Below are 27,678 nucleotides of genomic sequence, written 5' to 3' on the forward strand. Positions count from 1 at the left end.
AACAAAAAAATTGGCACAAAACTGTGCACAATTACGTTTTATGATTCATATCACCCACCTTCCTTAGATTGTTGTTGGTGGTATTATGAAATTAATTAGAAGCAAATTAGCCAATGTTCATGTAATTAGTTTCCTATTTGAATTTGGATGTGGTTTTAAATTTAATGAATTTGATTTGAAAGGGATGCTAATATAAACACGTTTCTGGTATTTGCGCGATTGGCAACACCACACTCTCTCTTACCAAAACCTTGGACCCCCAAATTTGATCCGAATCCATCACAACCATGGCTCGTCACAGAGACGAATAAGACGACGAGATGGAGGAAGAGGAAGAATACGACCCGGACCAAGCTATAGATGAGGATGACTAGGAGGAAGAGGAGGAGGAACGAGGAGGAGGAAGACGGCGGCCCAGTCAGAAGCGGAGGAGATCGGATTTCATAGACGATGTAGCAGAGGAGGACGATGACGAGGAGGAAGAGGAGTACGATGAGGATGACGAGGCTTATGGTGTCTGGGTCGCAGTTTCTCGACATTGAGGCCGAGGTCGATACCGACGAAGAAGAAGAAGACGAGGAGGGGGATGATGGTACGCTCTACTGTTCCTTCTTCTACTCTTGTTTTGTTTAGTTATTAACTATTTTGTTGGTATTTTACAGAAATTTTGTTGCTTTTTTTGAGATTTAGGGTTATGAATTTGGACTGGGTTGGAATTTAGGTTATAAGCTATTTTGGCATTAATGAATGTTATAGAAATTTTAGTCGGCAAATGCTGGTAATGAATTGTAATTGATTTAGGAACGGTAGTGTATTAGTATTATGGGAATCCTTTGATTATGGTTGTACTTAGGTTCTTACAAGTTTCAAGACTGATCAATGTCTTCTTTTTGTTCTTGTGATATTTCTTATATAAGTTTGAACTACGGTTGTTCCATACGAAATTGAATTTTGGTGCTGGGATTTGTTTTCATTCATAGTTCTAGTTTCTTCTTTTTCTTTTGGTTAAGGTTTAAAAGTTATATGGGTTTATTTGAAGTCTTTGGGCCTTATAAACAGTCATCTGATTTTCCTTGTTCGTCGGATATCCAAGTACAGGTGCAAAATGGTATCATTATGAGGAGAAATGTGTTTAGCACTATTCATGCCTCCTTTGCTGGAGTTATTTTTCGTGGTCCCTGTAATTGCGGACTTATATCCACTAAATAATCTTTGCGACTTTTTATGAGTTATGTCTTGTAATATACTTCTTTTTATAATTAATTGCCATATCGTTAGGGATGCTATGAAATTTGACCCTCTAGAAGACTGCCTTGTAATGTCACTATCAAAATTATGAAAGATTAGGAATTATGATAAAAGAGGTCTACGAGAAGGTCTATGGGAGGAACTCAATTCGTAGGAGGCATGTGAATTCTTTGTCCAATTTCCATTCCTCTACACTGAGAGCTGAAGCATACACTAGTAGCCCTTAATTTGTATAGAAACTCGTGGTCTCGATAGAATTAGGTTATAGGCCTTCATTTAAAAAATGTCTAGAGATTAAGGATGGCTAAAGGTCAACTTTGGCCGTTTCTTTAGTTTTTTGTTTTGGGGGGTTTGTTAACTTGGCAAGAAACCATGAGAAAACAAACTTGTCCTTTTGCTAGGAAGTTCGTAAATAAGTTGTGTGGGGTGGTGACCTTCACTTGAGTAATGGAGGGACAAGTGTCTCATCACAATGAATAATGCTATGTATGTTCCTGTTAGAATCAAAGATAAAATAAGAAAGTGCTGTTGAATTCAACCATTTTTTTGTTTTTTTCTTTCAGTTTTAAGTCATTTTCCATGGAATTCTTGTCTTCCGTACAGTTTATGTAGATATCCGTTCAAATTTAAATAATTAAATTATTTTATTAAATTGAGTTTGGACATGTGCAAAGAAGGCCTACTGACGCTCCGGTTAGAAGATGCGACTACAGGACATAGGTCCAGGGCCGAAGGGGTAGAGGAAGACCTAGGAAAACTTTGGAAGAGACTCTAAGAAAAGACTTAGGGTACTTGGATCTAATGGAGGACATGACACAGAACCGAGTGCAATGGCGTTCTAGGATTCATATAGCCGACCCCACTTAGTGGGAAAAGGCTTTGTATGTTTTTTTCCCCTTCTAAGTAATGTTTATAGAACGGCTGTAATTATCTCTTCATGTGTGTGTGCATGATGATTATTTTCCACTTGAATTTGATGGGGATGTTGAGTAAATAAAAAATCATGGTGATTTTCTTTCTGTTCCTGTGTATTGGTGATGATTGTTAAATTGTCTCTGTGCAGACTTTATTGCTGATAATGCACCTGATCTACCTGAAGAAGAGGATGGTAGAAGGATGCGTCATCGGCCGTTGATGCAAGAAGATGAGCAAGAAGATCTTGAAGAGATTGAGAGAAATCTTCAAGAGCGGTATGGGAAGTCAAGTCATAGGGAGCATGATGAAGACACCACAGATGTGGATCAGCAAGCTCTTTTACCTTCTGGTAGGGACCCAAAGTTGTGGATGGTGAAATGTGCGGTATGATTATTTCTCTTAGCATCTTAAGGTCGTAGTTCCAATTTTTGAGGGAACGCTAATGATTTATTTGCTAATGCTTACCAGATCGGTCGTGAGCGGGAGGTAGCTGTTTTGCTTAATGCAAAAGTATATCGATAAACCTGAACTGCAGATCAGATCTGTTATTGCTCTTGACCACCTTAAAAACTATGTCTACGTTGAAGCGGACAAAGAAGCCCATGTGAGGGAGGTATGCTTTTGTTGGTATATGCATAAATTTGTGATGGTTTATTTATCCACATAAGGCTAAATTTGACATTTGCACCATAGGGAAATTCTTACGTCTTTGATTATTGTATTTGTTTTGGTTTCAGGCTTGCAAAGGTCTGCGCAATATATTTGGCCAGAAAATAATGCTTGTTCCAATTAGAGAAATGACTGATGTTCTTTCGGTTGAAAGCAAGGCTATTGATCTTTCTAGGGATATGTGGGTCAGAATGAAGATTGGGACATATAAAGGAGACCTTGCCCAGGTAGGGATGGTATTTTTCTTACAGTGTCCTGTGATACTTTGTTTAACCGCAACACTTATTTTCTATAGGTTGCGGATGTGGACAATGTGCGGCAGAGAGTTACAGTTAAATTAATTCCAAGGATTGATTCACAAGCTCTTGCAAATAAAATGGTAAAGTTCGTCGTATATTTTTTGTTGCGTCTGTCCAAGTCTTCTCTGTGTACATGTGTAATCTTTTTATTTTCATTCCTATTTTATCCATTTATTGAGGTATGCTTTCATCAAATTGATTCTTGGAATTATCATTTTTGGTAATATTTCCACCTCCCCATAAGCATGTATTATCCAATAACATTGATCAGGGTAATTTGAGATGACTTGTTTATGACACAGGATGGAAGAGAAGTTGTAGAACAAAAGCATTTGTTCCTCCTCCACGTTTATTAAATATTGAGGAAGCAAGGTAATACTGTAAAACTTTCTTACAATGGTGTCTCCAGTCAATGTATTGTTAGATTAACTTCTTACACTGTCCCTTGTAAACTTTTTGCAGGGAACTGCATATTCTTGGAGATCGTAAACAAGATCGGATGACTGGTGATTATTATCAGACGATTAATGGCATGATGTTTAAAGATGGTTTCCTGTGTAAAGCAGTATCAATCAAATCAATTAGTACTCTGAACCTACATCCCACGTTTGACGAACTTGAAAAATTTCGGAAGCTCAGCGAGAATGGTAATGAGATATTGCAAATCTGTCAACTTTATTTTCAAACAGAAAGAAGGGACACTTTCTAAAGAGCGATGCAGTTATTGTTGTCAAGGGAGATCTAAAAAATTTGAAAGGATGGGTTGAGAAAGTTGAGGAGGAGACTGTTCATATCAGACCCGAAATGAAAGAACTCCCAGTAAGAAGTACTTATTGTGGTGTTTTTTTGATGTGATATCTGAATTAATTTTCAATATTCCTATTGATCTATTGATTTAGTGGTGTGGCTACTTGTTCTTACTGGGATTTGATTTTCCAGAAAACACTTGCCATCAATGAAAAAGAGCTTTGCAAATACTTTGAACCTGGGAATCATTTGAAAGTTGTATCTGGCGCTCAGGAAGGTGCAACTGGTATGGTTGTTAAGGTTGAGCAGCATGTTCTCATCATCTTATCTGATGTAACGAAAGAACATGTGAGGATTGTTATCTTCTGTTTTTTCAGGAGCAAAGTCATGGACTTCAGGAATAGTTTTCTTGTAAAATAGTAATGTGGAATTTAAATGATTCGTTCTTGTTTGAAGATCTGTGTGTTTGCTGATGATATTGTGGAGAGCTCTGAGGTGACATCTGGTATTACCAGAATTGGGGCATATGAGCTTCATGATCTCGTGCTACTGGAGTGAGTTGCTATTCCATGGTGACCAGTCATCTGTTCTTTATCATGCTTAATTATTTAACTTTAATTTGTGTTTGATGTGATGCAGTGGTAATAGCTTCGGTGTAATCATATGCTTAGAAAGTGAAGCATTCCAGGTAAGCACTAAGTTTATTTTTTATTTTTGACAAACATTTCAGGTATTTAATCTCAATATACAGTCTATCTTGTGCTCTTTTGTGCGTTTCATTATTATTACCTGTTTCCGGGTTCTTAAGAGCAACTCCACTGTTGCTAAGGCCCCCTAGGGCAAGTCACTATTGAATAGCCTCAAATGAACAGTAAGTGTCTTTTGCATCTCCATCCCTACACTAAATAGTCTTGGCAATAGGCAATAAAATATTAGTATTTTTTATTTTTTAAAATAATTTTACTCTTTGTCAAAACCCTCTTCAACGTCACCCACTTCCGCACCCTGCTCGGCACCAACAACTACCCCCTAGCCACTGACCTGGCTTTACCCGTCCCTGCCGGACAAAAGGTCATCGTCCCCTCACCTGCCTCTGCCGCAATGGCACTGGCGTCTCCAACAAGCGGCCTCAGTACATAGTCAAGTCCGATGACGACCTCGACCACATAGCCACCGTCCTATTCTCGAGGCTTGTGACGTACTAGGAAATTGTGACGGTGAATAAGATATCCGACCCCCAGTCTGATTTGGATCGGGTAGAAGCTGTGGATTCCGCTGCTGTGTAGCTGCGATGTGGTGGATGGTGAGAGGGTGGTCTATTACGGACACGTGGTGGCGGCTAGGAGCTCGATGGAGGCGATTGCAACAGAGTACGAGATGACCCAGGACGTCAGCCTGACGCGAATATTTTTAAATCGTGGCTGACGTCAGCCATGCATCACTTGGGCCTCAGGCTCTCGGGCTGTGGATTCGTGCCTGGCCTGTCCACCGGGCCTCCCCTGAGCCCCATTGCCCGCATGGGCTGGAGCTGATCACTTGGGCTATTGACTAATTTCTGTCGCTTGTCCATCGAGCCAAATGCCTCGGTGGAGTTGCTCTAAGGGAGTTCTTGGTAGACCTGTGGTTGCCCTTGTCAAGTTAAGAGAGATCAAATGCAAGATTGAGAAAAGTTTTCCTGTGGAAGTTTAGTATAAACACAAGGTATCTGTGAAGGATGTTGCAATGTGATGAGAACACCTCAAGTTGCAATGTGATGTGAAAAAACAAACAATTGACTAAAAATTGGTCATGCTGCTGTTGATTTTCTGAGTTAGTGGTGGTTCTGGTTCTGGTGATGGTGATTGCAGTTAATAGTTCTAAGATCTGATGCCATATTATACATGGAAATGCTTTTTCTTCCTTTATTTTTTAGTTTAATTTCTCTCCCTTTTTTTTTTTCCATCTTTGATCATCTTACCTTTTAATCCAAGTTAATTAGGGTTAGGGAGTATTTATAGATAATATATTTAAAGTAATTAGGGGAGGAGATGGGGATGTAAGTGGAGGGAGAGGAGATGGTGCTCTGCACTGCTCTCTCTGTGTTTTTTTATAAGGATGTTTATATATGTTTATAAGTTGCAGAAATAAAAATAAGATGAAAAGAGAATGGGAGGCCCCATCTCTCTCTCTGCCCATTTTCTCTCATAATTTCATTTCCAAATCCTCTCTTATTTTTATTTGATCAGAATTGTTCATGTGCTTTGCTCATTATCTATGTACAAACTTCAGTGATGAGAACACCTCAAGTTGCAATGTGATGCCATGGCCATGAAAAATGAACCGCAACAAACTAAACTAAGCGAACTACCACATGACTGAACGTTTCTCCGTGATCCAAACTTTGATGTTCGTCATTCATCACGCTTTTGAGCATTGACAACATGTGGGATCAACCAAATTGGCAACAGTAAGAATATTAGCATACTTTGGACTAGTTAAAAATACCCTTGCGCGATGAAATTTTAAAAATCGTCGTGCAATGTATTTAAATTTTTTTTTTAATTTTTTAAAACCTTTGCGCGACGAAATCTAAATATTTTGTCGCCTAAATCCAATTTATTTTCTTGTTTCTATTTTAAATTGTAAAATAAAATTATTTTCATACTTTTTTATTATTTTTATAAAAACTTTGCGGGACAAATCTAAGTATTTCGTCGCCTAAACCCAATTTATTTTCTTTTTTATTTAATTTTACATTTTATACTGTTAAACTAAATTATTTTCTTTATTTTTATTACTTTTTTTGACACACCTCGACCTGGAATGTCCACTAGGACTCCGAATTGAGCTGTGTTGGCCGATACCTGAAAGGTGACGAAACCATAAAGTATAGTGATGTGGAAAATGTGAATAAATTTAAACCTAAAAGTGCCTAAAGACGAGAGTGTGTTGTGAGTAGGAATGAACACATTCCACACGCAACGTCAGAGCATAAGTAAAGTACAGTAGTATGGGTAAGGACCATACCCTCAGAGGTAGCCATCTATACTGAGATTCACCAAGAATCTTCGTCGATACGAACTTTCAGCAGCTAAAATCTGGAAGAGTGAAAAACAAGGGTAAGTGGGACTGAAAATAAAGTTTTAATAAAAAAACCTTTTGAAAATGTTATAACCCATTGCTGTAAAAGCGTATAGTTTTCAGAAAATAATACTATATATATACATATGAAAACCAATGCATAAGGCCAGTAAAAACTAAAGTATGCCATGTCATAATATTTCCGCACCAAAAGATGTAAGACAGGTAAATCAATATAAAATAATATGCCAGTCAGAGTCACTTAATGTGAGCTGTACGATTGAACCCATAGCTCATCAAGTATGCCTGCACACTAGTCGGAACCACCTATTGTGGTATGTACGACAAGGTTGGGTGTAATTAAGTACGCTCAAGTGCTACGATCACTTGCAGGCTGTGCGAATAATCGCGAGTCACCTACGAGTCGGAACCACCTATTGTGATCTGTACGACAGGGCTGTGCACCAAACTTGGATCCAAGGTGAGCGTGCGGTGCGGGAGGTGAACATCACGTGAAGAACTGTGTCCTGGCCAGAGGCAGGAGCACTAACATCAGGGTGCAGGATAATGAGCTCAAAATGCATCAACGTATAACCACACACAACGCAACCAATACCATCATGATGCACTAACATCGGGAAGATCTGTACATCGGATTTTCGATCCGTAAGTTCTTATGATCCTCAAATATTATGTACTATAATGTATTAATGTCACGCCCCGATCCCGACATACGTCCATGATCGACACGTGACGTCACCAAATACTTGTATCTCTTACATACCCCATCTACGGAATGTGGCAAATCACAACTTGAGAATCAAATTGCAAAGTAATTTTTCGTTTACTTTATGGCTGCATCTAACATTCTCGTTAGACTGTCTACGTACCCTCAATAGGGATCAAGCCATTAGTAGTTCCACAATCGTCAACTCTAATCTTTCCGTAAAATACTTCTAACATAAAATCATAAGGCACCATATTACACATCAACCTTACGTCAACAACAATTATCATCTTTCATACACGCATGTAACCCATTCTCACACATATACTTTCCAATTCATCCATCATATAAATCACCCTGTTTCACATAATACCCCAAATCATAGTATGTAACATATCAAAGAACCAATGAAGCACAATGTTATTCTCAAGTCACATTAATCAATTACTCTAATCATAATAATCTCAATCATACCCAACGTCATTCCACAATCACATCAATTAATTAATCATGAATAAAAGATACATGATCTTAGCATTTAATTGTTTAATCAATGAATAACCACCACTAAATGAAACCCAAGTTAGATACGATTCCGGAACATCACTCAACGGAATCGCGGAGTAGAAGGGATTCCGGATCATCTCTCAATGAAATTTGAGTAGATACGATTCCGGACCATTACTCAACAGAATCGCGGAGTAGAAGGGATTCTGGACCATCACTCAACGGAATCCAGACCAGGATACGATTCCGGACCATCACTCGACGGAATCGCGGAGTAGAATGTGTAACACCAATTAATGAAACAATACATGGATCAAGTTCTTCAAGGTACAAAGACTCAACGAAACGAGAATGAAATAATGACACGAGATTTGAAACATGTTTCGAAGTAACAAACCCCATAACAATGGGTTAATGGTCCATTACTAGCCCTCTCATTTCATCACATCAATCCAATCATACAATACAAACCATATTTCCAATGTACAAGTCAAATCATACTTAATGAAAATAGATCAATGACCAAAAATAAAATAACACTTCAATAGAATTCACATTTAATTAACATGGGTCTATGGCATATATATATAATTCACATTTCAATATGCAATTCGAATCACTTTTTTCACAAATAATACTCATCCATGAATTAAATCACATTTAATAAAAATAGATCGATGACCAATTATAAAAGAATCACATTTAGTAGAAAACACATTTATAAAACCATGTCATATCCACAAATGATATTAATACCATCACTCAATTAGTAGTAAAGAAGATTAGAAAGGAATCTGGAAAGAAACTAGGTGTGGCAAAAACAGTACTCTTGCTTCTCCACAAAATCTGCAGAAAACAGCACCACTGGACCATGTTTAGGCTCCCTTTGGAACATTCAAAACTAAACTAAATCATGTAATATTATATGGGTTTTGAAGCTTGTGTTTTGTACTTTAAAAGCATACAAAGTTTGTAGAAAACAGAGCTCTAAATAGGAAGTTATGCCAAAAGAAAAACGGAGTCTTGAAACTGGACACCCAATTTTCTGCTACTGTTTGGCAGCTTGCGACCCAAGTTTAAATAAGGTTTTGATCAACCAAAACTCAACGGATCTGAGTGAAAACAATTGGGTTACGACCATGAACATATGTGCTTTCAACACACAAAAATTTTTCTCCAAAGGAGCACATAGAGGCCTAGAAATTAAGAGCCAAAGAAGGCTACTCGAAACTTGAGTTTTCTTTGCAAAGAAATCAATTTTCTGCAGCTTACATAACAGCCCACTTCCAATTCATATAACAAATCCCAAAATACTTCCAAGTAGTCCAGAAGTCATGTATACAACATCCAAAACTAACATGACTCAAAATTAACAAGAAAATGACCTTTTGAACCAAACCCTTGATTAAGAAAGTTGATCTACACACTCAATCCGAAATACCCAACTCTAATTCATGTTTAGACTAGTTCATTGAATGGTAGAAAACCCAAAACAAAACCAAGAACTCCAAATATATCATGGTAGTTTCAAAGCAAGCGTCGACAACACCGACTAAAACCATAAAAGAAATTGAAGTAAAAGAACCTCATGCTCAATCATTGAATCTGATCAACATACACCACACACAAACGTAGAACAACAAATATTGTAGGAAATGTGAAATTAACCCATGGATATCAAACACATTTTAAGGCATTTCGTCTGTTATACTACTCACCATTTATATGTATAATCTCTTGGTAGTCTTGCTAAACTGAAGGGCATCAGAGTGATTGGACCAACATGGAGTCCATTGAATTTGCATCGGCATCAATCGAAAGGTGAGAGTGTGTGAACCGAGAGAGAGACTCCTCCCCCTTCCCTGAAAGAACAGAGATCAGAGAGTCCTTCCCTCTTTTTTTTTTTTTTTTTTTTCTTCCATTCCCCTCATTCCTTCTCGATAGTTCTCCTTCTCTCCCATTTTTCTGATGGTCCCTTGCCTTTCGCTCTCATCTTCTCATTGGGCCTCCTTCCCACAAAGTGGGATTTTAATTAATTAAAAACTATAGTTTAGTAAATGATTTCAAATGTCCATAACTATACCGTTATAATTCGGACTCGCAAACGGCTTTCGCCCATGCGTTCGTGGTTTCAAGATCTATTCAAAAACGTTACTTGTGACCTCGAAAGGTCAATGAATTTTAAATAATTATTTTCTAAACTTCACTCTTGGTAACTAATTTAATTGAAATCTAAATTCAATAAATTAATATAAATTTTAGAAAAATAATGTAAAATCTCAATAATGCAAATACGTAGATTATAACAGTGAAATCCGGAAATGAGATTTCACAATTAAAGTTTGGTGACAATCCAACGGTCGGATCGTCGACTACCATTCTAATCAAGTGGTGGACCTTAATGGAACTAGGTTCAAACGACAGAAATTCGTCAATTGGACTTCACAAATGGAATCAGGGTATTCAAATTTAGCCTAGGAAGGTCAGGGGATGTCTCGGCCCACGTGTTGTCGTAGGTGGCGGTTGGTCGCCCTGACTCGCTGGAAAAATCAATTATTTCCAAAAATTACCAAATGTTACTGACAAGTAAATTTCAGTAAGGGGAACATTTTCATACCTGTGGCCAAGTCCAATTTGGTCGGGAAACACCTGAAAACCATCCTCGATACGTTGGAAACCCTTGAAATGAGTGTTCTTGAATTCGACCAATCCGTAACACCACCGCCCCTAAATCTGTCTGGGCTTTGTTCCTGGCCTCAGGAAAAGTGGTTTGATGGTGGTGATGGTCGACATTACTTTCACGATCGTCGGATTTCGTCGTGGCACCATCGGAACCCACAGGTTTCGTTCTACTCGAATTCAAGCTCAAACCCAATAAAAATTGGTTGGAAATGGAAGAGGGGAAGATAAGGGTTAGTTTGCAAATGGTGGTGAGGTTTAGATCGTCGAAAAACCGACGGAAAAGTGTCGGGAAGGCGGCGGTATGGGTCGGGTCCGATGGGTTACATGGGCCAACCCGTGTCTCCCCCTTCTTCTTCTCTCATTTCCCTTCCTTTCTTTCGTTTCTTATTGGTCGGTTCCATTCCTCCTTTCTTCACTTATTAAAATTATAAAAACCGTAAAATTGGGAACAAGTCGTTACATTTTTTGTGCAGCGAATCAACATTTCATTGCATAAATGCCTTTTATTTTATTTTATATTGTTAAACTAAATTATTTTCTTTATTTTTTTTGTTATTTTCTTTGCGTGACGAATTAACATTTCGTCACCTAAACACTATTTATTTAATTTAATTTATATTTTAAATTGCAAAATAAAATTATTTCCTTTTTTATTTATATTTTAAATTGCTAAATATTTCGTCGCACAAAGTACCTTCGCGCAATGAAGACTAATTTTCGTCGTGCAAACCCTATCTTACGAGCTTTGTGTAATGAACCCTGCGGGACAAAAATTTCTTCACGCAAGGTTTTGAGTGACAAAATCATACTTTGCACGACAAAACTTATTTCGTCACACAAAGGTTTTTTTGTAGTAGCTATTACCACAGGATGAGAGGTAGTATTAACCACAAGTAGAATTCATTGAGAAGATAAACCAATCATGAAAGTATTAAAAGGAGAGTGATGTAATTGCTCAAATCTAAGGAGGTTTTGTGAAACCATGTGCACAAGATAAACCTCTTGTTGCAACACTTGCAATTCATTTCTTGTATTTCAAGTCCATTTTTGACAGAAAAGACACGAGGTTTGACAAACAAGAAAAGAAAACAAAATACAGGAGGAAAAGTATATTGGTATCACTATCTATTATCTCACATATTTGAATAAGATTTCAGAATTATGATCTTAAGTTCTAAACTGTCTTATCAACATTGAAATTGTAAGAAAAAAAATCATTTCATCACTAAAACAGGATTCAACTACGTAACAGTCTTCTAAAACACAATCCTCTAAAACCACTCTCTCCCTATTGGGAACAAGGTTTTAAAAAACGTTAAGCGCTAGTTGGACGGCGGGTTGGGACCTAGCGCCTAGGCGGCTAGGCGGGGTCTAGACGGTCTAAGTGGATTTAATTAAATCTATTATCATATAACTGGTTCTACCTCAAACAACACGTTACATTTGCTCTAGTCAAAGTGTAGTCTACAGACACGTTACATTTGCTCTAGTCAAAGTGTAGTCTACAAGTCAAAGTGTAGTCTACAGACACGTTACATTTGCTCTAGTCAAAGTGTAGTCTACAGACAGGTCCAGCCAACCACAAAAGACCAAGACATTTATATTTTCCACAACGACCAAGACTTTGGTATTACGAAGGTCACTCTCACTCTCATTCTCTTTCCAGTTTTGGACAATGAAAAAAACTGCACGGCAATCTCACCGTTCATTATCAAATGTTCAAGAGTTTCGCTAGCTATATATATGGACCCCTTGATCATTGATCGCAACATTCTCCCTTAAGACCATCTCCAATGATGGCTTATAACCTAAATTTTCCCCTTTCTCCCCCCCCCAAATCCACTCCAACCCAAAACCTAAATCAAACCTAAAACCTAAAACTTAAAATGAAGGTAAATATAGGTCACAAATTTAGCCCACAAAAGTTGCTGGGACCCATGGATGAGAGTGAAAAGTGGGTCTTGTCTTGTAGCCAACGGCTACTTTTCTTCATCGGGTGGTGGTGGTAATTGGACCATTGGTTAATCCAACGGTCCACATTCAATTTATTTTTTGTTTTATATTTATATATTTATTGAATCCAACGGCTTAAATCGAATATAATCAAATCTAACGGTAAAAAAAAAAGATCTAACGGTTCAAATTTAAATCCAATGGCAAGAATAATCTTAAAATTTATCAGAATTTAAATATTTTTTTCCAACAGCTAGAATAATTTTTTTTATTTAAGTTTATGTGGTTTATCATGATTTCCATAACTGTGGTTGCGACATATTGGGCACCCGTACACAAGAGTCTTAATGGAGAGGCTAAGTAATTTTATTTGGTATCCATAGGATTGGGACTTGTAAGATCCCAGCCTCCGCATATTTGACATGAGAAAATACACTTTAAACCTGTGAACAATATAGAAATCAGCTAAGTAATATGATTGATTCAATCAGGACATCTAATCAGAGTGGCATTGTCATTAAAACATCATTAGATGGAAATTTAAGCTACTACAAGTACAACACTAGAACAACAAGAACTGGAAAATGGAAGTTTGGAGATGCCACTGCCACGTGGCAATAACCCATCGTAGGAAGCAGACGGGTTCTTAGACATGCCCATCTTGGGCGCCATTAATGGTAATTGATTCGTCAGCAGTAGTTGCAGCACCATTGGGCTTCGTGGTGCCACTGCCCTTGCCCTTGTTGTCACGGTAGATGAAGTACAGGATCAGCTGCAGTGCCCCTAAGCCACTCCCACACCCATTTGGAATCTGCACCACACATCAGATCATTCATAAGACGAAAGGTCTATTAACGCAAAAGTTTAGGTTCAATCGGATGAATATCATATTGTATGTCTATATCTCTTTTGTCGGGTGATAGATAATGCGAGAAGGAAGATAGTCATAAAGATATGCACATCTTGTCACACCTAAATTATTATCGGGTTAACAAGTTCTAGTTTTCAATTTGAATTGAATCACATCTCAATTTGTGTATTAGTCAATTAAGAGGTTAGCGAGAAAAAATGCTGAGAAAATTAATAGAAAAGTTCATATATATGGTTAAAAGACAAACATAAATTCAAAGAGGTGGATACTTACAGCAACAAATGGATCACGGCCAAGCAGGCCATAGATAAACCATGAAGTTCCACACAAGAAGGAGAAAAGTGACAAGAAAAATGGCATAAACTCAACACTCTTAGTTCTCACCACTGTGCTCTGCATTACACACAAATTAACACATAACTAATCCCAAACAATTCCACATACTTAAGGTATCGTTTGGTACGCAAATGGGACGGGACGGGACGGAACGGAGAGGGAACAAAGATGCCCTCGGTTGAAAACAAGGAGGAAAAAGAAGGAGACGGATATGTTATAATTTTGTGTTCCACGGATGTGGAACGAGTCGTTCCAAGAGGTGAGTTGAACAAAAAATTCACCTAAAATTCGTCCCGTGGAACGTGTTCCATCCGTTTTAGGTGCACCAAACGTGAGACGAAACGCCTCGTCCCGTTCCGTTCTGTCTCGTCCCACGTACCAAACGGTACCTAACCGAACCATGAAAATTGAATGAATGTTATGAGTGAATACAAGTAAACTTACCATAATCGACAAAGGAGAGCTGAACATGATGATCGCGAAGACGGTAGCAGCGAGGCCACAGAAGAGTTTCCGGGTCTTGTCGTGGAGGGCAAAAAGAGAGACCGATGCCACAGCAGAGAACAGAGCAAGCACAGCAGTGAAGAGACCAAGAATTTTGGCTCTCTCCCTTTTGGGGGCGAAAATGATGAAGACCAACACATATATGAGTTCCATGGCTGCACCAGTCCCATTGACTGTTGACACCAGAAAGTTGTTCGCGGACACAAATGGCAGCCCATACCTAATATAATGCAAATCATACATAATACATTAATTAAATTAATCCAAGTTATTAATTAATTACACAGAATTAACTAATTGTACAAACTGTTACGTCACACACAAGACATGGTATAACATGTAATACACAGACGACAATAGTACAGCTTACTCTGACCCAAATATCAAGAATCATATATTTTACGCACAAATCCAAACCATTTTTCAACCAAAATTGCCAATTTTAGTGATGAAATGCATTGTGATTACATAAAACAGTAGTAGCAGAAACAGAGGTAAAACTGCTATATAATCCAATTTTTAGTTATAAAAACCATTGTGATTAAGGCAACAAGAAATCTGAGAGAGAGAGAGAGAGAGAGAGAGAGAGAGAAGCAAATCAACATACCAAGCGTAGAGGAGGCAGTTGAGCATAGTCATCACGTAGGGAATGCCTGAGAACTGCTCTGTGCATTTCTTCCTCATTATCCTCTTAAATGTAATTCTACACATTTTAAAACCAAAATTACTCTATAAATTGCACAGAAAATTAAAGAAACCCTGTAAAGATTCAACCTTTTTTATTATCCAACAGATATACATAAACGCATTTAACAAAATCCAATTTATGACACAAAAGACATGATCTTTAGCCACAAAAAGCAAGAGAGAGAGAGAGAGAGAGAGAGAGAGAGGGAGATATTGTTGCTTTTTGAACAATGCAGAATGTACAGAGAATCAAAATATCATAACCGATTGAACAAAATGAAAATTTAGGCAAAAAGGCATCACCTTTAGAACCCAAATGAAAGAATGAGAGAGAGAGGGCTTACGTGGGTGACAAGAAGAGGAAGAAAGCGGTGCCATTTCCTGTAAAAACGAGGAAACAGAGCATTAACAAACACAAACGCACAAATCTCAAAGGAAATTGGTAAGAAAGAATCCAATTGAGAAAATAATCCGAAAACCAGAGAGGAAAAATTCAGAAACTCACCTAAGACTCCGAACAAAACCTTGAAAACATGCACTGTTTTTTGATCCATTTCAAATGAATCTTGAAACGAAAGAAAGAAAAGTAGAGAACGCAGTTGAGGACAATCCCCAGGGAACCAGAAACTACACTGAAAAGGAAAAAGGGCCAGAGAGAGAGAGAGAGAGAGAGAAGATGATGGGGGAAAGAGCAAGATGTTTCTTCACGAAGTGGGAAATGGGGTTTTTGAGAGGAGTGCAAGAAGCGGTTGGGGTTTTAAAGGAAAATCTAGCCTCTCCGCATGCGCATATGAAAATGCCTTTTTTCTAATCACCGGCGCTAAGCGCCTTAAAGATGTATTGTGTTAGCTATTTACCATAATTGTTCATTGGGCATAGACATTAATAGTGTCACTATAGTTTTAACTTAAGTTACAAACAAACTAAAATCCTAGTTGGTCAAATAGTATTTCTCCAAGTTCAATGAAAATTGATTATTGCAAAAAAACACATGCTCTTCTTCTTTTAACCAATCCAAGGTCAAATAAAATTGGCTCACTCTGTAGAGTGTTTTGTAACAGCCCACATAGAATAATAAGCATGGAGATCATAGTTAGCTACAAAAAAAAATAGCAATTTCTACCTTGACTAAAAAACTTAAAACTCGTTCAAATGTTGTTAATGAGTATAAAATTAACAAATAAATAAGACAAAATGACCTAACAATTCAATCTCTATTCATTTCTTGACCTCCCAAATTTTATTTCCATGGGATAATGGAGAGGTCAATATTATTAGTCTTGAACTAATTTTGTTTAAACCTTCTTACCTGGAAGAGAAAAACACAAACAGAGTGAAGCTAAACATGATGTTCCAAATCAACCTTGCAAGGAAAAAAAAATGGAAACTATAAAATAAACCTAGCAACATATATTTAGTATTTCTTCTTCTTTATTTATTTTTTGTTTTTTTTTTAAGGCTAATTTGATATTAAAACTGACCTAATTTGAGCCTCCAAATCATCGAGCTTGGCAGCATAAACCAACTCCACAGCCTTCCTGTGTTTTTCTTCTTTATTCATCCACTCCTCCCTCATTTTCTTCACCTCATCGTTCAAGCCACGACTTGAGCTGTGGCCATTGCCAACATCCATGCTAATATTGACACTCTTAGAAGGGAACTATGACACATGATTTTACTTATGTTTTTCAACCCACTTTTGTAAATATATATCAAACTTAAAGAATAGAGAAGAAGCTAAACGCAAATATTCTGTATGTTTACTCTTCCTCAATTTGGAAAGCTGCTTTGAGATTCCAAGTATGATATTGGAAGTGAACACAATAAAGTGATAAGATAGAAAGGCAGCAAATTAAACAAGATGGTGAAGAACATGAATAATTAAAATTACAGTTGGGAAAAATCGAACCTGTATGACCACGCTAGCGTTTGACAAACTCATATTGTTCCTTCAAACATGCACAGTAGCATATTATTGCCCAAATTTCTATCCCTAATGAAAAAACTTGTGTCAATAAAATTAATAAACAAAGAAAAAAGGATAAATGAATGAAAAATCAATAAGAGAAACCCATCAAATGTCAGTCTCTCCTCTCTTTTTGTGCAAAACCCTATGATTTGAATACTTTATAAGCAATCGTGGCCTATAGTTATAAGAAAATTTGCTGGAAAAGGAAGAAGAACAGCTAAAAAAAAAAGAGAGAGAGAAAAGAAAACTCACCTACACTTGAAGTACCAAATGTTTTCGTTTGCCCGTTCAGGTTTCACGTTACTTTTCCTCAACTCAACCCTACACATCAACATCCAGTTTCTAGGGTTTTCAATCTCCGATCACCACCAATCCCCAGATCCATGGTGATGGCTTCAATGTATTTTTGTTGCTAAAGTTAATCACCAATGTCACTATCGTTTGGATGAGAGAGTGCAAACCCTTTGTGGAAAACAGTAACGAATGCATTAATCACTGTTGATGAATTACATATATCCAACATTGAAGAGTAAAAATAAACAGTCGAACTACAAACAACAATTGTAGAGAACGTATATATCAAAATGCAAACAAAAACATATGCAAATAAGAAAACTAAAAGGAAGCAAAGGGTAGCTTTAAATAATAAGTCGCAACTGTTTGGGATAAAACTTGAACTTTGGGTTAAGAAGATGTTAGCCCAAAAGAAAGCCCAAAAGGAGGTTCAGAAGAAGGAAAAGTCCAAGGCCCAGCCGAAGTCTAGAAGCAAGAAGGGGCTTGTTTCCCGACCAGGTACAGCTCATTTAAACTACCTGCTCACCTACCTAAGGGTCAAGTGGTGTAGACCAGCCAACTAATTAGCCCAAAAGTACTTTACAATGGCAGTACAAGTAAAAAGTTGATGAGTCATTGCCCTTCAGATGCATTCGGGCAAAATCAACACTCCAGACAGCCAAGCCAAATCGTTTATAAAAGGAGGAAGAAAAATCAGAGACAAGGACACTCAATCAAACAAACAAATACAAGCACAAACTCTGCTCAAACCAGATTTGCCTTCACGAAGCTGTAGTCAGCCCCTAGTCTTCATCCCTTTCGGGATCAACCTTCACCAGAAATCCTTTGTAAAAGCTCTGCTACCTTATTTAAATCTTGCTGTAGTATCGATCACCTCATATAGATTCATCGTCCAATCTCCCATTCTAGCATTCGAACACTCTGTAAATCACAAAGAGAGGAAGTTGCAAGACGATCAGCCTTGCCCGACAAGGTGAAACCTTGCCCGACCTCCTTTGTTGTTGTCTTTCATTCATAGATCTAGTACTATGATGTATGTTTCCATCTGCATCCAAGTTATTGCTAGCCAGTTTATGATTAAAAGACTTCTAAGTTCTAACCATTCAGGCAGACAAGATTGACCAATTAAAAGTCTTTGGTCTCAAGGCATAAAAAAGAACTTTATGTGGACTTAACCCATCCACGACAATCTTTGTTCACCAGAAGTCCGAAGTTACTTGGGGCGCAAGTAATTGGCTTATTCTCTAGTTTTACTTCTGTTATATCATAATTCCCACAGAACGCTTGAGTATAGAATTAACTCTGATAGGAAGCCTCAAGGCCTATACCTAAGGCTCGACAAAGGCACTTATTTGACTTCATTCTGCTCTGCGGGCTCGGGTAATTAACGTATAACGAGAGTGATACGTATGCAATAATGAAACAACCAAGATGTGTTCAAGTATTCAGTTAGTTTTGATGGGAAGCCTCAAGGCCTACACCTAAGGCTCCACAAAGGCACCTTTCATAACTAACTGGGTCGTTTGGGCATATATATATATAACCATAAAACTTAACATCGGTTTTTACATCTGTCATACTAAAGATGACAGTGGCACGCCTGGATTCTCAAAGTTAATTTTGATTGTGAGCCTCAAGGCCTACACCTAAGGCCCCAGAAAGGCACCTTTCAGAATTAACTCTGTCCTTCTTTTACAGCCCGCCAATAAGCAGAAGCCCGACATACGATATCAATCGGCACCAATCTCTCGGGGAACTGTGTGCTCGTTGGCCAGGGAACCTCCTCACTGGATATTCGTCTAGATGAACATAGTTTTGGCACGCCCGGTGGGACCACTTGGTCAAATCTTATTTGCTAAAGCAATATGTTAGAGCTACCTGAAGATTTGCAAACTACCTTATTGCAGATGTTGCAAAGATTGGAAAACGCCTCCACAGACTTCAAAAGGAAAACAGGCCTTATGAAACCAAATATTCCTATATCTTTACCTCTAGTTAGGAGGGAAGATGATGGGGAAGAAGAAAGAGAAAAACTGGAGGCCAGCTAGCTAGATGAAGAGACGATCTTGACAAACAGTCCACCTAACCTATATCTGGTGCAAGTCCAAACAATGCTAAACAAGCATGCAGACCTTTTTTCAGAAGCCCCAGTTTATATGATTAATTTAGCATGGGCTGAGAAGGGGAAATGGAAGGTTGCAAAGGAGACAGAAGAAGGAAGGTCAGCTAACAGATCCACAAAAAGGGTGATCAAATTGCCCGAACATCCAAAAGCAGCCATAATCAAAGGAATGGTTCTGTGCAGTAGATGCCAATGCGAGTGTGAGCTCGAAGTACCGCCAGCAGGAGTCCTCATTAATCATGAACTAATCAGGAGGAAAGAGGAATGAGAAAGAAAAGAGGCATGTGAAAAAGCTAGACGGACAGCAGGAAGATAAACTTCTCGAAGTGTCTTTCAGCGGTTAGGAGGGGATTCCCAACCTAGAGCTTTATCAGAAGTGTTTCGAAATCACGAAGCTTCTGAGGAGGCAAAAGATAAGGAGGTTAAAGGTATAAAAGAAAGGGAGATAAGGCATTCTCAATATGGCCGTGCAAGGAGAGAAGATAAAAGAAATGATAGGATATTAAATCCTGTCAAAAAGGAGAACCCTGCCCGTCTCGGACGAAAATGGTACGTGGTCGGGAAAAATGGCCAACCCACCAAACAAATGGGAGCCTCTATGATCAGAAGGGTCCAGAGGCAGCATAAAGCCTATATGAATTCTTTAAAGATTCCCGTGACATCTGAAGCCTCAAAGAATTAAAAGTTTGAAAAAACACCTCGTCACATCCCGGCCCGGGTCGGACCACTTCCCGGGCCCGCTCCACTACCGTAGCACGATATTGTCCGCTTTGGGCCCCGGCCACGCCCTCACGGTTTTGTTTTTGGGAACTCACGAGCAACTTCCCAGTGGGTCACCCATCATGGGATTGCTCTCGCGCGCTACTCGCTTAACTTCGGAGTTCTGATGGAACCCGAAGCCAGTGAGCTCCCAAAAAGCCTCGTGCTAGGTAGGGATGGGAATATACATTTAAGGATCACTCCCCTGGGCGATGTGGGATGTCACACACCCTCTGGGGGAAGTAGTCAGTTTAATTGGAGGAGTAAAAAGGAGGTGTAGAGGGCTAATAGCAAAACAAATGGTGAGGGAAACCATGTACCACAAAGCCTACACCCTGGGAAGTACAGGATATTGAGAAGAGCTCAAGAAGATATGATAATGATGCCCACTCCTGGATTGAGGACATAGCCTATTTGTTTTGGAATTGTTTCGCCTGAGAAGAAGCCCCCTGGTGTATCATTGGATCCTTTCGGTGAAGTTCCCAAGCAGATACCAGATTCGGGCATAAATCAACAGGGGGGAGCACCAAAACCTTTACTCTTAGAAGATGCGATGACCTGGTTAGACGAATTTATGGAACAGATCGGGAGCAAGAAAGAAGACTTTCCAGAGCCTAGTACATTTCATATCAACATGACGTATGTGTTATCCGCCATGTTTGGTGCTTAGCCTGATCAGCCCGCTACTATGGAACTATTTGACAACAAAACCAATGATGGCCCATGTTAGCATTGAAGTAGCCGAAGAGGAAGAATTGGGAAAAACTGAATCATCCAAGACATTCCAGAATGGTCCGTTAAGAATTTATACTGATAAAATGGTGTTCAGTCGCCCAAACATGTTGCTAGCCAACCATCTTAAGCCAATATATGTTACAGCTCATTTGGAGGGAGTTCCCTTCAAAAGAGTTTTGATTGATGGAGGAGCAGCTGTTAACATATTGCCCGCCAAGCAAATGAAGAAGATAGGAAGAGGTGTAAAAGATTTCATTCCCACAGATCTCACGGTCTCGAGCTTCTCCGGCGCTATCACCAAAACTCATGGGATATTACCTTTAGAAGTGGACTTGGGATCCAAGCGAATCATGCTGGCATTCTTTGTGGTGGATTGTGCTTCCACCTATGGAGCATTACTCGGAAGGGATTGGATCCACTAAAGTCTTGCCATACCCTCCACTCTACATCAACAAGTTGCGGTTTACTACAAAGTAGGAACAGGGGGACCAAGCTTTTGGGAGATGGTGGAGGCCGAGTCACGACCATTTCTTCCTACAGCCAACGTAGCGAAAGCAAATTTCTACGATCCCAATGTAGGAATTTTGCAATGTTCAGGAGCAGATAAGAACGGCTACCTTACCAAGGTGACGACCCAAAAGCTCTTAGAATAAGGCATGTTTCTCACTAGAGAAGAATGTGATAGACCCTGTATCGTCCCAACACCTCAATATTATCAATGACAGAACAAAAGAGGAAGGATCAGGTAACAGCAGTCAGGTCCCTGATCAAAAGACTGTAGGTGTATGAGAGAGACAGAAAACAAGAAAGAGAGCTCTTAGGAAAAGAAGAGCATGAGCGGCAACCATGAACTTCAACCGGCCAGGATGAAAACAGGGAAGAACGTTGCGGAGAAGAATTGGAGATGGCCATATGAATGGCCGAGTGCATATATGATTTGGATGGACCAGATGACTTGCCCGAGAGCCCGAAGTTAGTCGAATTTTTGTGTACAGAACCTGACAAGCCACCACCAGAAGTGCAAGATCCTTTGGAAGTTATTGATCTAGGGACAGAAGAAGATCCAAGACCTATACAAATCAGTGGTTTATTAGAAACTAATTATCGGGCAAAGATTGTCTATCTTCTGCAAGAATTTAAAGATTGTTTTGCGTGGCATTATACTGAGATGCCAGGTTTAGATTCAACCTTGGTGAAACACAGAATGCCCATCAAGGAGGGATATAAACCTGTCAAGCAAGCACCACGAAGGATGTCAAAAGAGATAGAATAAAAGGTCAAAGAAGAAATTGAAAGACTAGTGAAAGTTGGATTTATTAGGCCTGCCAAATAGATAGAGTGGTTGGCCAATATTGTACCCGTTTTAAAAGCCATAACAAAAGCAGTACGATGTTGTGTTGATTGCAGAAACATTAATGGCGCCACACCAAAAGATGAATATCCCATGCCCATGGCTGACCTGTCCATAGATGCAGTAGCAAAACATAAAGTCTTATCTTTTATGGATGGAAATGTCGGATATAATCAGATAAAGATGGCCCAGGAAGATATACATAAAACAGCTTTTAGGTGTCCGGGTCATGTGGGGGCATATGAATATCTAGTCATGCCGTTCGGACTCAAGAATGCTGGTGCAACCTACCAAAGGGCGATGAATGCTATTTTTCATGATTTGATTGGCTATAACATGGAGGTGTACATCGATGACATCGTGGTGAAATCCAAAACAGAAGAGCAGCATCTAATAGACCTCAGGCAAGCATTGACAAGGATGAGAATCCATAAACTCAAGATGAATCCAAAGAAGTGCTCGTTTAAAGTAAGAGCGGGCAACTTCTTGGGATTCCTGGTTCATCAAAGAGGTGTAGAAGTGGACAAGAACAAGTCTCGGGCAATAATGGAGTCACTTCCGCCCATCAACAAAATACAACTTCAGAGACTGCTAGGAAAAATTAATTTCTTAAGGAGGTTCATTGGCAATTTAGCAGGCAAAATTCAGCCGTTGACTCCTCTATTGAGACTGAAGGATACAGAAAGTTTCGAATGGGGACCACCACACCAAAAGGCTTTTGACAGCATCAAAGCCTATTTGACTTCTCCACCAGTGTTGGTACCACCTCAAAGGAGAAAACCCTTAAAGCTATATATCTCTGCTTCAGAGAAATCAATCGAGAGTTTACTAGCTCAAAACAATGAAGGCGGAAAGGAGCAGGCAGTATACTACCTCAGTAGAATTTTGACTGAGGTAGAAACAAGGTACTCCCTTATAGAGAAGTTGTGCCTAGCTCTGTATTTCACTGCTAGTAAGTTGAGGCATTACATGTTACCTTGTCATATGCACATCAATGCCAAAACAGATGTGATAAAGTATATATTGTCAAAACCAATGCTAACATGAAGGATTGGGAAGTGTATTATAGCATTATCAGAGTTCAGCTTGTACCCCAAAGGGCGGTCAAAGGCCAAGCAATTGCTGACTTCTTAGCAGAGCACCAAGAGTCTCAAGATGAAATCGTCAATGTACTAGGGATCCTGGAAGTAATTAATGTTTGGATCCCACCAGGCAATGGCATCTTGGGCAAAGAAGAATGGGTCCAACAAGAAATGAAAAGGGTAACTGGTATCTGGATTACTCCTTGGAAGCTTTATTTTGATGGTTCGTACACTTAGAAGGCTTCTAGAGTAGGGATTGTCATCATAAATCCCCAAGGAGTTCACAATTATTATTCATTCCTTCTAGATTACCAAAGGAATACCAATAATCAGGCGGAGTATAAAGCCTTAAATAATTGGCTTGGAGATCTTAATAGAGTTGGGGGCAATGGAGGTAAAGGTATTTGGTGGTTCAAAGTTAGTGATAAACCAGCTAAATGGAGAATACAAGTGCAGACATATCACCATAGCTGGGTATTACTTGGCGACCACACAATTGTTGAGCTATTGGGATTCTGAAGTATCAGTTAATTATGTTCCCAGGGAATCTAATCTGGCGGCCAACGAGATGGCGCAAATAGCCTCGTGAGTACCAATCCAGGAAATGAAGCATAGAGTAGATGTCGAGGTTCAAAGAAGAAATCTTCCTTCTATCTTAAAAAGGGGATTCAGTCTAGATATAATGGTCCTAGAAACCGAGATGGAAGACTGGAGATCGCCTATCATTCATCATTTGAAAGATCCTTCTGCACCCACAAGCAAGAAAAATAGACAACAAGCAACTAAGTATGTCTTATGGGAGGAGAACTTGCTAAGGAAAACTCCGGATGGGCTCTTACTGAAATGTCTAGGTCAAGAAGAATCTATAAGAGTAATGGCCGAGGTACATGAAGGGATATATGGGGCACATCAAGCTGGAACGAAGATGAGGTGGTTGATTAGGAGGTATGGGTATTTCTGGCCTGACGTAGAAAAAGATTGCAAGTTTTATACCCGAGGCTGTGAGGAATGTCAAAGGCATGGACCCCTCCAACATGTGCCTTCAGTACCTTTAAATCCGGTGGTTAAACCTTAGCCCTTTAGAGGATGGGCAATGGACTTCATCGGATAGATTTATCCATTTTCTAGCAAAGGGCATACTTTCATAATTATGGCAACGAATTATTTCACCAAATGGGTAGAAGCATCAGCTGTAAAGACCATAACTTCAGCTGCAGTCAAGAAGTTTATTAAGACCAAGATTCTGCATAGGTTTGGGGTGCCCGAAACCATAGTCACGGATCGTGGGCCATCTTTTATATCAAAAGACGTTGAAGAATTTGCAAGCAAATACAAAATAAAGATGATCTAGTCTAGTCCTTACTACCCTCAGTCAAATGGTCAAGCCGAAGCCAGCAACAAGATTTTGATAAACATTATCAAAATGATGGTAACAGATAGCCCGGAAAAGTGGCATGAAATGCTAGGGAATACTTTGTGGGCATACCGAACCTCTAAACGGGCAGGAACGGGGACAATTCCTTATGCTTTAACGTTCAGGCAAGATGCGGTTCTTCCTATGGAAATCAATGTAAGTTCTGTCAGAATTCAAAATCAATTCGGGTTACATAGTGAATAGTACATAGAAGCTATGTGTCAGAGGATTGAAGATTTAGATGTAACCCAAATTGAGGCCTTGAACCAGATTCAGGAAGGGAAGAGAGCTGTTGCCCGAGCTTATAACAAAAAGGTAAAACTAAAGTCTTTCAAGGAAGGAGATTTAGTATGGAAGGCAGTCATCCCTCTAGGAGCTCAGCTTAGGGGCTTTGGGAAATGGAGCCCGACATGGGAAGGTCCTTTTATTGTTAGTCAAGTATTAGACAAGGGAGGATATTACTTGGCTGATCTTGAAGGAAATTGGCAAAAACATCCCATCAATGTCAAATTCTTAAAAAGGTATTGCCCTACATTATGGGATGTTAGGGATTGTTATATTGAAGAATATGAGAAATAAAGCAGGTGTTGGAATGCAGTGTATTCATCAACCATTCAAGAAGACAAAAAGATAAAAGTTGTTAAAATGATGCTTCATTCATTTCGACGAATTGATAAATTACATTGGAGCAAGTCTCAATGTGTCATGTTTCTTTCCTTCTACGTTGTGTTGGTGTCTCGACTAGTTTTTGGTATCTTCATGGATAAAACTTGGTCAGGCAGGTGATCGGGTTGTGCGGCCAAGATGAGCTTGGTAGAGGACCCTCGATAAGGATCATCACCGGATATGATGGTGAAGCTCGACTTATCAAAGCAACGAGCAGGAGGGCAAACCCTCAGGAGAAAACCGCCTGACCAAAGGTATTGGGGATAGCGGGGTGTCTGACCAAAGGTGTTGGAGATAGTAAATATTTGATGAAAATCCTTTTTCTCACGAAAAATGAGTTTTAGGAACCTCCAATTGAATCCAGATGAACCTATTTTCCAGGTTTAGAAGAAGACTAAGAAGGCAGAAACGTCTGAGGGTGATAAAGAGAATGTTGAAGATGATCTGTTGGCTGGACATGAGAAGTTTTGAGCTGGAATTTATAGGAACCTCAGAGGATAGCTCAAAGGTCATGAGAAGAGCAAGAGATGCAAGATTGCATTCATCCCATCTGGAAAACACAAGTTCCGAGAGCAGGTATACAGGCATGCGGCTATTCAATTAATATTGGCGCCTGGAATTCCAGCCTGAATATTAATTGAATGAGGCACTGTTTGGGATAAAACTTGAACTTTGGGTTAAGAAGAGGTTAGCCCAAAAGAAAGCCCAAAAGGAGGTTCAGAAGAAGGAAAAGTCTAAGGCCCAGCCGAAGTCCAGAAGCAAGAAGGGGCTTGTTTCCTGACCAGGTGCAGCTCATTTAAACTACCTGCTCACCTACCTAGGGGTCAAGTGGTGTAGACCAGCCAACTAATCAGCCCAAAAGTACTTTACAATGGCAGTACAAGTAAAAAGTTGATGAGTCATTGCCTTTCAGATGCATTCGGGCAAAATTAACACTGCAGACAGCCAAGCCAAATCGTCTATAAAAGGAGGAAGAAAAATCAAAGACAAGGACACTCAATCAAACAAACAATTACAAGCACAAACTCTGCTCAAACCAGATTTGCCTTCACGAAGCTGTAGTCAGCCCCTAGTCTTCATCCCTTTCGGGATCAACCTTCACTAGAAATCCTTTGTAAAAGCTCTGCTACCTTGTTTAAATCTTGCTGTAGTATCGATCACCTCATACAGATTCATCGTCTAATCTCCCCTTCTAGCATTCGAACACTCTGTAAATCACAAAGAAAGGAAGTTGCAAGACGATCAGCCTTACCCGACCTCCTTTGTTGTTGTCTTTCATTCATAGATCTAGTACTATGATGTATGTTTCCATCTGCATCCAAGTTATTGCTAGCCAGTTTATGATTAAAAGACTTCTAAGTTCTAACTATTCGGCCAGACAAGATTGACCAATTAAAAGTCCTTGGTCTCAAGGCATAAAAAAGAACTTTATGTGGATTTAACCCATCCACGACAATCTTTGTTCACCAGAAGTCCGAAGTTACTTGGGGCGCAAGTAATTGGCTTATTCTCTAGTTTTACTTCTGTTATATCATAATTCCCACATAACGTTTGAGTATAGAATTAACTCTGATAGGAAGCCTCAAGGCCATTACCTAAGGCCCGACAAAGGCACCTATTTGACTTCGTTCTGCTCCGCGGGCTCGTGTAATTAACGTATAACGAGAGTGATACGTATGCAAGAATGAAACAACCAAGATGTGTTCAAGTATTCGGTTAGTTTTGATGGGAAGCCTCAAGGCCTACACCTAAGGCCCCACAAAGGCACCTTTCATAACTAACTGGGTCGCTCGGGCATATATATATATATATATACACCATAAAATTTTTACATCTGTCATGCTAAAGATGACAGTGGCACGCCTGGATTCTCAAAGTTAATTTTGATTGTGAGCCTCAAGGCCTACACCTAAGGCCCCACAAAGACACCTTTCAGAATTAACTCTGTTCTTCTTTTACAGTCCGCCAATAAGCTGAATCCCGACAGACGATATCAACCGGCGCCAACCTCTCGGAGAGCTGTGTGCTCGTTGGCCAGGGAACCTCCTCACTGGATATTCCTCTAGACGAACAGCAACCAT

General features: G+C 39.3%; 1 protein-coding gene and 1 pseudogene across 4 annotated transcripts; one reads left to right on the forward strand and one right to left on the reverse strand.

Moving 5' to 3' along the window:
- On the forward strand, positions 1 to 27,678 carry LOC126586659 (putative transcription elongation factor SPT5 homolog 1; annotated as a pseudogene).
- Positions 13,269 to 17,566, reverse strand: LOC126586662 (bidirectional sugar transporter SWEET1-like). Of its 4 annotated transcripts, none has more exons than XM_050251585.1 (9): positions 17,427 to 17,566; positions 17,115 to 17,198; positions 16,687 to 16,815; positions 16,515 to 16,568; positions 15,550 to 15,586; positions 15,126 to 15,221; positions 14,459 to 14,738; positions 13,952 to 14,071; positions 13,269 to 13,618 (listed from the first exon to the last, which is right to left on the reverse strand). In XM_050251585.1, exons 6-9 carry the CDS (start codon positions 15,200 to 15,202, stop codon positions 13,454 to 13,456), a joined length of 642 nt encoding a protein of 213 aa, XP_050107542.1. In that variant the 5' UTR covers positions 15,203 to 15,221; positions 15,550 to 15,586; positions 16,515 to 16,568; positions 16,687 to 16,815; positions 17,115 to 17,198; positions 17,427 to 17,566; the 3' UTR covers positions 13,269 to 13,453. The 4 variants fall into 4 exon arrangements, with proteins under 4 accessions (XP_050107542.1, XP_050107540.1, XP_050107541.1 ...); XM_050251583.1 differs by having other exon boundaries at positions 16,687 to 16,865; XM_050251584.1 differs by lacking the exons at positions 16,515 to 16,568; positions 16,687 to 16,815.

Source organism: Malus sylvestris, chromosome 10, assembly GCF_916048215.2.
Source record: "Malus sylvestris chromosome 10, drMalSylv7.2, whole genome shotgun sequence".
Taxonomy (NCBI): domain Eukaryota; kingdom Viridiplantae; phylum Streptophyta; class Magnoliopsida; order Rosales; family Rosaceae; genus Malus; species Malus sylvestris.